This window comes from Stenella coeruleoalba (assembly GCF_951394435.1).
Source record: "Stenella coeruleoalba genome assembly, chromosome: 19".
NCBI lineage: Eukaryota > Metazoa > Chordata > Mammalia > Artiodactyla > Delphinidae > Stenella > Stenella coeruleoalba.
The window spans coordinates 36,816,504-36,829,843 of record NC_137165.1 but is presented as its reverse complement, the minus strand read 5'-3'; the positions used below and the strand labels follow the sequence as shown (position 1 = coordinate 36,829,843).

Here is a 13,340-nt window from a genome sequence, read left to right as displayed (position 1 = left end):
CCGTCCCTCCCAACCAACCCAATTTTCAGTGAAGCTGGGGCTTCCTCCTTGATGGGCAGATAAAGCAGGCTGTAGCTTGACCCAAGAAATAAAAACAGCTGAGCACAGCGATTTCCAGTTCACAGAGACAGAAAGAAAAGTTCCGTCTGCTTGCAAGCCTTACCTCCCAGTGTGTCTGGCCCCAGCAGCAGCAGCGTCCTCTTTACTTTTTAGAAAATGAACATAAGTTTAGGGTATTCTGAGTGCCAGGCATTATACACATACAGGTGCATCCGTATACATTTCCTGTTGAAATTCTCCCAATGACACCGTCAAGTAGGCATTAGCCCCATTTCACAAACTATGAAACTGAAACTCAAGAAGTTCAGTGACTTGCCCAAGGTCACACAACTGGAATTAGGGAACCCAGGTGACTGACTCCAAGGCCCATGATCCTTCCACTTTCCGGGACAGTTCTTCAGGTGCCTGCTTGTCCAGCCCTTCACCTGAACCCTGTCTGTCCCACATACAGCATCTCTGACACTCCTCACAGCAGGTGCCTGGGGTTGGCGTGACCCAGGAGTTGACAACCTACTCTCCTGGCCAAGCCCATTCCCCCCGGGATTTTCTGCTCTTGCAACATTCAGTCCAAGTGCCCTGTCCTACCCCACTGATTCCACATCCCTTGTAACAGACCCGCCTCGCGGCACGGAGCACACCGGCCTGGTATCCAGCAAGTGCTGAATTAAAATCGGTTGCCTGTTGTCTCTTGTTGGTTTACGTCCTGTCTCATGCACCTGTACTGTGCCCTGGCCTTATGCATCTGGATAGCCCCAGCGCCCAGCTCTGAACCAGACACATAAAATGTGAAGGAACCCATCGAACGAACTAAGAGTTCCTGGATTGATCCAGGAACTCGCCTTCGACGGGGTGCCAAAAGCTGCGGAGCTCCCCGCACCCCTGCCGCCGCCAAAGGACGGCCGGGCGGCTGCGGTGAGCGCACCGGTGCCCAGCAGGTGGCGCTGCGGCCCCGGAGCCCTCCCGGTGGCGCTGCGGCCCGGAGCCCTCTCGGCGGCGCTCCGACACAGGGCGCGGCCACGCAGCCCCTTTCTTTCCGCCCGGGCGGCCCACCCGGCCCGGCTCTGCGCACACCGGACGCTTTGCACTGGGTTTGTCTCGATCTCGGGTCCTGGCCCGCGCACCGGGTCGCCCCGCCACAGCGGGCGGCACGGCGCTCCCCGGTGTTCGGGCCCGCGGCTGGGTGAAGGCCGCCAAGATGGCCCAGAGGCGCCGCCTCGCGGAGGACGCGGGAGGACCCCGGGGTCCTACGCCCGGGAGCCAGCGCGCAGCGCTTTACGTCCACGTGAGTGGGGAGGGGAGGCGGAGGCTCGGGCGCGGAGGGCCAGAGGCGAGGAGGCGCTTGTCGCGCTGCGAGCCCACCTGCCGTCTTTCCCCGCTACCAGACGAGGTCTGGGGCCCTTTCCCTGGCAGGGAAATGTCTTGGTCCGGAGACCTGAAGTCTCTGGTGCTCACCATCTCGTTGACCTTGACCAAGTGATTTCCCTTCTGAACCTCAGTTTCCTCCTATTGAAGTGGGCTTACTAACCCCCTTGGGGAGTTGCGTGGCTTAGATGCGGTAGCCACTGTTGACTGACCTAGGAATGGGGATGGGGATGTGTGCGACTGAACCCTGGAAGTGGCCAGGGCAGCACAGGGTCATCTCTCGTCCTTTTCACACGCCCCCTGCCCCCAGTGGCCCTACTGCGAGAAGCGCTGCAGTTACTGCAACTTCAACAAGTACATCCCCCGCGGTGTGGACGAGGCTGCCATGAGACGCTGTCTGGTGACCGAGGCTCAGACGCTGCTGCAACTCAGTGGGGTGCAGCGGTGGGTACTGGGGGCTGTAGGCGGGGTCTCGGGAATTATGTGGCCGGTGCATAGGACAGGTGCAGGCATCCCGTAGGGCTCCCCCACGTCTCATCTTCTCCATCCTCTTTCCCTAGAGTGGAGTCTGTGTTCTTTGGTGGGGGTACCCCCAGTCTGGCCAGCCCCCACACTGTGGCAGCTGTCCTGGAGGCAGTGGCCCAGGCAACTCACCTGCCTGCAGACTCTGAAGTCACATTGGAGGCCAACCCCTCTTCGGCCCCAGGCTCCAGGCTGGCAGCATTCCGGGCAGCAGGAGTCAACAGGTTGTCCATTGGCCTCCAGGTAACCCATCTCACCCACCTCATCCTAGGGCACCCAGGATGTCTCTCCTGGGTGATCACGTTCATTCATCGGGCAAACATTTATTGAGCTCTTTCTGGGTGCCAGGAACCTGTAGGCACTAAAAAGTGTATGGTGACGCTTTTGTAAGTACTTAATTGTCTGTTTCTGTGGTAGAGCACAAGCCCTGTGAGGCAGGGATCGTGTATGCCTTTGTGTTCATCACAGTGTTCCAAGCACTGTGTGCTTGGCACATAGTAGATGCTTGAAAAAGATTTGTTACATGATTGGAGACCCAGGAGGAGGCCAACAGGTGGTCAGATCACTGCAGCATGATAAAGTCTGCTTATAAAGGGGGTCTCTACAAAATGCTCTCAGAGTACAGCCTGAAGGCCGTCTCAGTCTGACAAGATCATAGAAACCTTCCTGAAGGACATGATGTTTGAATGAGGAAGAGGAGTCCACCAGAGATGAGGGTGTGGGAGGAAAAGACACAGGATTTGGAAGAACTTGCATGTTTGGGGGGACCTGTGAGCCATTCCTTGTGACTGGAGAGGCTGGGGACAAGGCTGCAAGCTAGGGCCCAGAGTCTTCAGCACCATACTAGGAAGTTTGGGGTTTCGCTTAGTGGTGACAAGGGAGTCACTGAAGGTTTTTAAGTCGGGGAGAAACATGTTCCTCGCAGGTTGGCCCGTGATATTTCCATAGCCAGTATTGTCTCCCTCCTTCAAATACATGTACCATTTACCATAGAGTTTGGGGTCAGGGCTTTGTCCTGATGAGACATATTGAGAGGGACACGCCATTTCTGAGATACTCTGGCCCCAAATGCTTACATATCTTGAATCTAATTGTGAGGAAACACCTAAATTAAGAGACTGTGTGTGTGTATCGTAAGAACAGGTAACATGAGATCGAAGTACCATCTGAACAGTTTTTTAGTGTACAGTACAGTATTGCTAACTGTAAACACAGTGATGTACAGGAGAGCTCTAGGGCTTATTAAGAGACATTTTAATTAATTTATTTATTTAGGCCACGCCATGCAGCTTCCTTCCCTAAGAGACATTTTTAAAAACAACTAGCCTGGGGACTTCCCTGGTAGTCCAGTGGGTAAGACTCCACACTCCCAGTGCAGGGGTCCTGGGTTCAATCCCTGGTTGGGGAACTAGATCGCGCATGCATGCTGCAACTAAGAGTTCGTATGCCACAACTAAAGATCCCATGTGCCGCAACTAAGAACCGGCACAGCCAAAATAAATAAATAATTTTAAAAATAATAATAAAATAGAAAATTAAAACAACTAGCCTGTACTCTTCAAAAATGTCAGTGTCATAAAAGACAAAGGCAGGATGAGGATCTCAACTAAAGGAAACTAAAGAGACAATGATAGCTGAATGCAATGTGTGACCCGCGATTGGATCCTGGATTGGGATGGGAAGAGGAAATTACTACAGCAGATATTTAGGGACAATTGGCCAACTTTGAATAAGACTGTGTCTTAGACAACAGGATTGTATCAGTGTTACATTTCCTGAACTCTATAATTAGACTGTGGTTGTGTAAGAGAATGTCCTTGTTTTTAGGAAATACACATGTAATTATTTAGGGGTACAGGAGTACAGTATTTAAGTTTTTTACATTTAAATAACCACATTGCGGGGGCTTTCCTGGTGGCGCAGTGGTTAAGAATCCACCTGCCAACGCAGGGGACACGGGTTCGAGCCCTGGTCCGGGAAGATCCCACATGCCGCAGAGCAACTAAACCCGTGAGCCACAACTACTGAGCCTGTGCTCTAGAGCAACAAGAGAAGCCACCACAGTGAGAAGCCTACACAAGGCAACGAAGAGTAGCCCCCTCTCTCCGCAACTAGAGAAAGCCCGTGCACAGCAACAAAGACCCAATGCAGCCAAAAATAAATAAATAAAATAAAATTTAAAAATAAATAAATAAATAACCACATTGCAAGTGCTCACTAGCCTGTGGCCAGTGGCTACCATATTATACTAAAATGTTCTATATCTGCACTGACCAATATAGTAGCCACTGACCACATGCTAGGAAGCACTTAGAATGTGGTTATTTAAATTTAATTAACTTAAAATTTAAATAGCCACATGAGATTAGTGTCTACTGTATTGGACAATGCAGATACAGAACGTTTCCATCCTCGCAGATGGTTCTTTTAGACAGCCCTGGTCTATAACTTACCCTCAAATGATTCAACATAATAATAATATATGTGTATATTTAGAGAGAGAGACAAAGCAAATGTGGCAAAATGTTAATTGGTGAATCTGGATGAAGGTGTTCGTTGAGCTTTTCTCGCAACTTTTCTATAGGTTCAAAATATTTCAAAATAAAAAGTAAAATCAAAAAAAGATGGTTGGCTTTGGAGTCAGTCCTAAATTCCAGGTCTGACTTCGCCATTGTGTGACTTTGGGCAAGCTGCTTAACATCTCTGAACTTGTTTTGTCGTCTGTAAAATGGAGCTAATGTTGGAGGGTTGTAAGGATAAATTAGACGCTGCATAGAAATGCTTTGCATATAGTGACTCTTCAGTGAATGGTACCCCTGCTACTGGCTTGACCTTCCACCTTCCAGCCCCCTGCCATGTCCTGTGTCTTCCCCTGTATCTGTGTCTGCAGTAAGGTCAGTCAGGTGTTTCCGTCTCCCTCTGAGCTAGCCTGCGTGCTTACACCTGACCCTCTCTCTCCAGTCCCTAGATGACACTGAGCTCCAGCTGCTGGGGAGGACACACTCAGCCAGTGATGCCCTGCAGATGCTGGCGGAGGCCCGGCGCCACTTCCCGGGGCGTGTTTCTGTGGACCTGATGCTGGGGCTGCCGGCACAGCACGTGGGGCCATGGCTTGGGCAGCTGCGGAAACTGCTGCGGCACTGTGATGACCATGTGTCGCTCTACCAGCTGTCCCTGGAGCGGGGCACCGCCCTCTTCACCCAGGTGCAGCAGGGCTCCCTTCCTGCCCCTGACCCCGAACTTGCCGCTGAGATGTACCAGGAGGGACGGGCAGTCCTTCGGGAGGCTGGCTTCCGCCAGTATGAGGTCTCCAACTTCGCCCGGAATGTAAGTCCTGTGGCTGAAGGTGGGGCCTGGGCAGGCTGAGGCCCTCTTTGGGGAGAAGGGTGCTCCCGAAGCCTGAGATGGTGGGACATTCTAACCAGGTGCCCTTCCCTGAGCAGAGACAGGCCCACCTGCTTCTCTCTGCACTGACTATTCCCTCCCTTCCCACAGGGGGCGCTTAGTACCCACAACTGGACTTACTGGCAGTGCGGTCAGTACCTTGGCGTTGGGCCTGGTGAGTCCCCTGTGAACCTTAGGTGGGATGACTCAGGAGAGCAGTGTCACGGCTGTGTGCTCTTGGGCCACTTATTAAGCTCTCCAGGCCTCTGTTTCCTCGTATGTAAAGTGTGGCAAAAAACACTGTTGACTTCGTAGAGCTGTTGAGTATGTATGTTGGGCACTTGGCGTAGTGCCTGGCACTGTGGTTCTCGATCTTTAGTGTGCATTAGAATTATCTAGACTGCTTGTTAAAACCCAGCTGGGTCCCAACCAAATTCTAGAATTTCTGGAATTGGACAGGGCCTGAGAATGGACATTTCTGGCATCTGAGATGCTGTTGGTCCAGGGGCCACACTGTGAGAACCACTGATTTAACATCTGGCAAGCACACAGTGTTCGCTGCTATTAAAGTGGGGGCGGTTGTTGATGTTGTCAGGAGCCCATGGGCGATTTGTACCCCAGGGGGCTGGGGGCCACACCCGAGAGGCTCGGATCCAGACCCTGGAGCCTGACAACTGGATGAAGGAGGTGATGCTGTTTGGTCATGGCACCCGGAGGCGCATCCCCCTGGGCGAGCTGGCGCTGTGAGCACCTGAGGGCTCTACCCCAAGAAACACCTACCTGCACATCTTTGTTTCCCACCTTGCCCTGCCCCCTCCCTGCCCCATATTGCGTGATTCCCCATAAACCCCCCCTACGCACATCCCAGCATAGGGTGTAAAGAATGGGAGAAGCGCAAGTCTCCTCTCCAAGACCTCTTATTGGTTTTTCTTTCAGTCTGGAGGAAGTTTTGGCCATGGGACTACGCACAGATGTGGGGATCACTCACCAGGTAAGAGGTCCAGGGGTCTGGCACGCTGCTTTCTCCTCCTAGGCCTCGCAGAATCACTCTGTCTCACTCTCTCTTCTACACACACACACACACACACACACACACACACCCCTCCCATTCCTCTGGGACTGGCAGCTAGAGGTACACACACACACACACACAGACACACACACACACACACACACACACACACACACACACACCCCTCCCATTCCTCTGGGACTGGCAGCTAGAGGTAGGGCCTTGGTCCAGCAGAGGCCTGATGGGCAGGAGTGATGAGCAGCGTAAGGCAATGGTGAGAACCCTAGACTAGGGCCGCAGAGAGAGCCGGGCTCTAGTCCCCGTCTACCGCTACCTTAGGCACACATCCCTTCACCTCTGAATTTCAACTTTCTCAGTCGTCTAAGGGAATAGACTAGATTAAGAGTTTTCAAATATTCTTAAAGCAGCGCTGAAAGCTCAGATAGAAAGTGCAGTAGATACAGATCAGGCAGGCTCGGAACCGCTGTGGATGAAGTCAGAGCCATCGAACTCTGGCTGGGGCTGACCGTACTGTGGCCAGCACAGGGGGAGGGGAGGAGCAAAGGGAGACCTGGCTTGGCTGGGACCTGGGTTTGGCCTGAACGTGGAATGGACTGAAGGTGCCCACCTCCCTGCTGGTCCAGTGGCCTGGTCCTAGTGTGCATGACAGTCAGTTTCTGAGATCGCTGTGTTGGATTGGACCCACCCCTCATCCCTCACTGCACCCCCAGACACGTGGCCTGGAATAGCCCCGCCAGCTCCCCACCTTGTGGTCCCTGCATCTCTGCCCCTTCTGGTCTCCCCAGCACTGGCAGCAGTTTGAGCCCCAGCTGACCTTGTGGGACCTGTTTGTAGCCAACGAGGAGGTGCAGGAGCTGCTGGAGCAGGGCCACTTGCTGCTGGATCGCAGGTGTGTTGGGTGGGGGGAGGTGAGAAAGACGGACAAGGAGGGGCCTGTGGGTGCCAGGGCCTTGGCACTGGTGGAGGGTGATGATTGAAACTGGTAAGAGGGCACAGTCCCAGCCAGGCCTCTTTGTTTTTCCAGGGGTCTTCGGTGTTCCTGGGAGGGGCTGGCTGTGCTGGACTCCATGTTGCCGACCCTTCTATCTCGGCTCCAAGAGGCCTGGCAGCAGAGAACTCCCTCCCCTGTGCCAGGAGGATAGTCATGTTGCTGTGTCCCAGCGACACTGCCGTCTCCACTGGCAGGTGCTGTCCCGGCTCTGGTCGCTGCCCAGCCCTGGCCTCCCCAGGGGAATGGCTGCAGTGAGGCAGATGGGAGGACATTTCTGGTCTGGGAACTGGCATCAAGTGTACCCACCACTGCCAGAGAGGGAGGAATGGTTTCTGTGGGTGCCTCTCATCAGTTGACTCTAAACAAATCCTGGCTGGCAAGAGATGCTGAGAAATAGAGCTCTCCGGCTTCCTGCTCCTACAGTCCAGGACAGGTCGTGGATGTCCAGCACAGCAGCCTGCCGGACTCTGAGAACAGTGGGAAAGATCAGAGCGAGCCTTGCCTCTTCCCTTTCGGTAGCCAGGATATGTTTGGGCGTCAGGAGCCTCACAGTACTTCAGAGTGCCCCCCAGTCCCCTCCCCACTGCAGCCTTTCCCCTTGAGAGAGTGAAGGTGGGGGGAGCTAAGAGGGAGAGGAGAGGGGAGAATTCAGGAAAGATCAGAGCCTGGTAATTCTCCCCGGCCTTAATAAACCCATGTGGAGCCTGCCTTGACTGTGGTCTTATCCTTTGCCTGGGCTTTTTCTTGGAGTGTGGGATCCTGACCTGGGGGCTTGAGCCTTAGTCTAGGGCTGAGATTCCTTCCTGACAGTCATGTGCCCAGCGATCTCAGCATTCATCAATGATCCTTGCCTAAATCAGTGATTAGATTGGGGTTGCAAAATGTTAATTTCTGACTCTGTCATTGGATCTATGTTCATTAACTGGCGTGCATCCATTAAAAAAAGAGCTTTCGGGGCTTCCCTGGTGGCGCAGTGGTTGAGAGTCCGCCTGCCGATGCAGGGGACGCGGGTTCGTGCCCCGGTCCGGGAGGATCCCACATGCCGCGGAGCGGCTGGGCCTGTGAACCATGGCCGCTGAGCCTGTGCGTCCGGAGCCTGTGCTCCGCAACAGGAGAGGCCACAGCAGTGAGAGGCCTGCCTACTGCAAAAAAAAAAAAAAAAAAAAAAAGCAGAAAAGAACTTTCCCCTTTTTTTTAAGGGCTGATACCTATAAATTCTATGCAGGGTTTGGGGGGCGGTGGGGAGGGAGGCATTTTCCTGTGAAGAGGCTCCATAACTCATCATATCAAAGGGTGCCCTGATGTCAAAGGTAATTTAGTACCCTTGCAAATCAGGGCTTGCTAAGCTCAGTCTCTAGCTGGGTGACTAAAGATAGGGTTCCCCCCACCCCTCAGAGGTGAGCACGTGCATTTCCCACGTGCCTGGTGGGTGTGAATATCAGTCCTTCTTTGACCTGTGGTAACATGGTAAGTGTTAACTCCCTCTCCTTTATTTATGAAATATTCAGCAAGCACTAATAGTGTGCCAGGCTCTGAGCGGCATGCAGAGAGGAATAAGACCTGTCCCAGCCCTCGAGGAACTCGCCACCATGTTGATAGATGTGTGAAGAGATAAACTCCAGGGTTATCAGTAAAGGTGTGTAGATGGGCTGTGGAAGCCTGCAGTGCATTTGGTTCTGAGGGGCTGGGAGGAGGAAAGGGGAAATGGTTTTTTCTTACTACCTCCTTTGGCCCCTGCGCAGCTTGCGGAGTGACCTGTGCTGCCTGGGGAGCCTCTTCTCGAGCCTTCCCCTGATCTTGATATTCAAGATGTGAGCACGGGGCCAGAGCAGGTGCGCCATCAGATAACCTGGGCCCACTCAGGTTTCTCCCAGCTGTCAGGGCTCGTGCCACCTGAGATGCCTGGGCCCTCCCTGCTGGGGCACCACACGAGGCCTGTGCAGAGGGGCTGGACGGGAGCCAGGTGGGGATGGCACAGGTCACCTTCTGTGACTCAGCCTCCCACCCTCACCAGGTGAATCAGAGTCTCTGGAAGGTGGAGCCCAGGAATCTAGTTTTTAAATGTTTCCTGAGTAGCTCTGGTGATCAGGCCGGTTTGAGAAGCCCTGTCATCTTCCATCCTGAGAGGCTGGGATCAGGAGAAAAAAGGGGAACAAGGCTAATTCCAGACCTGACCAAGTGGAGTGAGGTCCTTCCCTCTGCGTCCAGACCTTCCTGGGCTCATCCGTCAAAGGGGTTCTCTTCCTCCATCTGAAGACTTCTGTTGTCATCTTTTCACCTGTCCTGTTGAAAAGCATACGGACACAAATAAGAGCGGTGAACAAGCTACTCTGATGATGAGGTGATGAGAGGATTTGGGGAAATGTAATGTATGTGAGTGTGTGGTTACAGCTTGAAGGCCCAAACCTTCCCCACCTAGAGTGCTGACAATTTTAGGGCTGACGACTGAGCGCCCCCCGCCCATGCCCAATCAAATAGAGTAAAGTAAGCAGGACAGCTATTTTAATTTGCCTTTTATGTATGTGGACATTCAAAGAGGCCCTCTAACTTGACTCAAGTCATATAAGTAAGTAAGAGAACTGGCGTAATACTTCTGGACATCTAGAACTTTCTGTCACATTGTTGTTTTATTCTTACTGTGGGTCAGGTTGATTGACCTGTCTCTTAAATTAAGCAAAATCCTGGGCTTCCCTGGTGACGCAGTGGTTGAGAGTCCGCCTGCCGATGGAGGGGATACGGGTTTGTGCCCTGGTTCGGGAAGATCCCACGTGCCGCGGAGCGGCTGGGCCCGTGAGCCACGGCCGCTGAGCCTGCGCGTCCGGAGCCTGTGCTCCGCAACGGGAGAGGCCACAACAGTGAGAGGCTCTCATACCGCAAAAAAAAAAAAATTAAGCAAAATCCTGACCTCTCTCTGGCCCCTCTGCCTCAGGCTTGAAGCTGCCATCTCTGCCTGGTGCTTGGTCTCAGTGTCTGTATTTTCTCTCCTGGAGCACCCACATGTCCCATCTCCATGAGACCATCCACTTCCTGGGAAAGAACTGCATTCTGCAAAGAAAGGACTTTAAGTAATAGGATTGCTATAAACTGAATGTTTGTGTTCCCCCCAGAATTCATATGTGGAAACTTCATCCCTAGGGGGATGGTATTCAGATGTGGGGCCTTTGGGAGGTGATTAGGTCATGAAGGTGGAGCCCTCATGAATGGGATTAGTGCACTTATGAAAGAGACCTCAGAGAGCTCCCTGGCCCCATCTCCTGTGTGAGGACACAGAGGGAAGACAGACAGCTACGAACCAGGAATCAGGCCCTCACCAGACACCAAATTTCCTGGCACCTTGATCTTGGACTTCCCAGCCTTCAGAACTGTGAGAAATAAATGTTTGTTGTTTAAGCTACGCAGGCTATCGTATTTTTGTTATAGCAGCCTGAATGGACTAAGACAAGGATGAAATAACTTTGTGGTAGCTTGTTTTATTGTTCAAAATGTTTACCATTATATATCCCTGCCCCGTTGAACCTGGGAAGGGCCATAAGACTTGCCCAGCACAGATTGTAAGAGCCAGTGGGTGGTCCGCCATCTCCTTCCTCCACCACAGAGACCTGCAGGGTTCAAATAGAGGCTGTTCCGTCCACCTGGGTCCTGGAGTGAAGAAGTCGTTGGGCAGAGGAGCGACCGACCACTAGAGACAGGAGCGGGAGTGGGACGGCAACACTCACTGCTGTAAACCAGTAGATTTGGGGTTGTTTGTTACTGCAACAATATAATTGAGACTAAACTGCTTGATCCAGTTTGTAATCCCACCATTCAAAGATTAGCTTCTTTTAGACCTTGGTCTGTATCTTAGCAGGAATTCTTACATGCAAGCGAACATCTTTAGATAGACACTCTTACAAAAAGGGGAAAATACACATCTTGCTTTGGAGCCTTCTTTTTCTACCTCAGATGTGGTGGGCATTTTTTCATGTCAAATTTGTATCTACATCCTATTTTCTTAGTGTAGCTTCCTAGTGTACCACTGCATGGTGATCCCGAAATTTAGTTTACCAATTCCTTTTTGGTGAAACAGAGGGCTTAATTTTTTATTTTTATAGAGGCTGTAACGAACATCTCATGTAAATATTTTTATGCACTGGCTTGATCATTTCCTTAGGCTTAGGCTAAATCCCAAGGCGTGAGGTTGCTGACTCTGAGGAGACGCGCCTCCCTCGTTTGGATACAGGAGGCCTGGCAGTTCATGCCCTTGCCAGCCCGCTGGTCGTCAATAGCAAGCGTGATCAGTTTTTCCAAATGTTTCCAATCTGGAGAACACTTTTTTTTTAATAGATTTATTTATTTTTGGCTGTGTTGGGTCTTCGTTGCTGCCCACGGGCTTTCTCTAGTTGCAGCGAGCAGGGTCTGCTCTTCATTGCGATGCACGGGCTTCTCATTGCGGTGGCCTCTCTTGTTACAGAGCATGGGCTCTAGGCGCGCGGGCTTCAATAGTTGTGGTGCGTGGGCTCAGTAGTTGTGGCTCGTGGGCTCTAGAGCGCAGGCTAAGTAGTTGTGGCACACGGGCTTAGTTGCTCCGCGGCATGTGGGATCTTCCTGGACCAGGGCTCGAACCCATGTCCCCTGCATTGGCAGGCAGATTCTTAACCACTGCGCCACCAGGGAAGCCCTGGAGAACACTTTTAACCCTCACTTTATTATCAGCTAACGTACTGTCTCCCTAACTTAGGCAACGATTTTGGTCCACCTGATTACTCTTGAGTCAGAGAACAGAGGGGATGCAGCCTCTGGGGCCACCCAGGTAGAAGATCAAGGTGGGACTGTGCCCATGTGTTCAGATTGCCTCTGAACCCTTCTCATTCAGACCCTGCTTCTGGGAGAATCCACATCTTCTGCCTCCTCTTTTCCTCTTCCTGCTTTCTCTTCTTTTCCCTGAGGAAATTTTTAAAGCCAATTTTTAAAATTATACGAAGAACATTATAGAAACATTAGGCAGAATTCTAAGTGAAAAAGGAAAAAAAAAATCTACAATTAGTGACCCCAACAAATTCAACTGTTTGTGCTCCCTTCCAGTCCTCATCCAAATGCATGCAAGACTTTTGCCCAGTTGTGCTCCTGACACATCTAATTTTTCATTCTGCTCCTTTTTCTTCTCAGTCTGTCATAAGCATTTTTCCATGTTGTTACATGGTCATCATCTTTCTCATTTTAATTGTTGCACAATGTTCCAATGGGTGAATAATAAGTATTACCCTAATGTAAGGCACTTAAGTGGTTCACTGTTTTTCTCTATTATAAATCATGCCGTAGTGCATGTTTTTATGGATATAGCTTCTTCCTTCATTTGAATTATTTCCTCAGGTCAATTCCCAAGAGTGAGATGGTTGGGTCAAAGGGTATGGATACTTTAATGATTCGTGGTGAGACTTGTGATATTGTTTTCCAAGGGGCTTTTCCTTTTTTTTTTTTTTTTTTAATTTTCCTGCTCAAAAAATAATAATGCTCTTTTTCAACCATATAGAAGAAAGCAAAGCTTCTAGTATCCGGGAATTACCACTATGACATTTGGTCAGCCATCCCTCCAGACATCTCTTGATGCATAGATATACATATCTATGTAGAGATAAAATAATTTTTCACAAAAGGGATCATACTCATGTGCCAGTTTTGCAACCTGTTTTGTTTTTTTTTTTAACTCAAAAACACGTCCTGGGTTTTTCTGATTGGTTCTGCCACCACCAGTGCCTGTGTGATAGCATAAGGTAGTACGGTAATAGCTGTCAGTCAGGCATGGTGCCAAGCATTTTATCTGCATTAATTCATTTAAGCACCACAACAACTCAATAAGTTCTGTTATTATCATGCCCACTTTACAGAGAAATTGACTGCCCCAGGTCACATAGATAGGAGGTGATGGGGCTCATACTCACGCTGAATTCACTGAGGCTCCAAAACAGATGCTTCTATAAATAATACATCAATATATTCTTAATGTAAAAA

At 51.0% G+C, this 13,340-nt stretch overlaps 1 protein-coding gene across 1 annotated transcript; it reads left to right on the top strand.

Moving 5' to 3' along the window:
* Positions 1–1,031: 1,031 nt before the first annotated feature.
* On the top strand, positions 1,032–8,051 carry RSAD1 (radical S-adenosyl methionine domain containing 1). Its single transcript, XM_079904640.1, has 9 exons — positions 1,032–1,342; positions 1,733–1,866; positions 1,983–2,187; positions 4,906–5,271; positions 5,440–5,503; positions 5,924–6,071; positions 6,265–6,319; positions 7,147–7,250; positions 7,386–8,051. Exons 1-9 carry the CDS (start codon positions 1,256–1,258, stop codon positions 7,501–7,503), a joined length of 1,281 nt encoding a protein of 426 aa, XP_079760766.1. The 5' UTR covers positions 1,032–1,255; the 3' UTR covers positions 7,504–8,051.
* The last annotated feature ends 5,289 nt before the right edge of the window (positions 8,052–13,340 follow it).

Coding starts and splice junctions, on each gene's coding strand:
- RSAD1 (XM_079904640.1), top strand. CDS start 1,256: ATGGCCCAGAGGCGCCGCCTCGCGGAGGACGCGGGAGGACCCCGGGGT. Junction 1,343..1,732: donor GCGCAGCGCTTTACGTCCAC/GTGAGTGGGGAG, acceptor CCCTGCCCCCAG/TGGCCCTACTGCGAGAAGCG. Junction 7,251..7,385: donor CACTTGCTGCTGGATCGCAG/GTGTGTTGGGTG, acceptor TTGTTTTTCCAG/GGGTCTTCGGTGTTCCTGGG.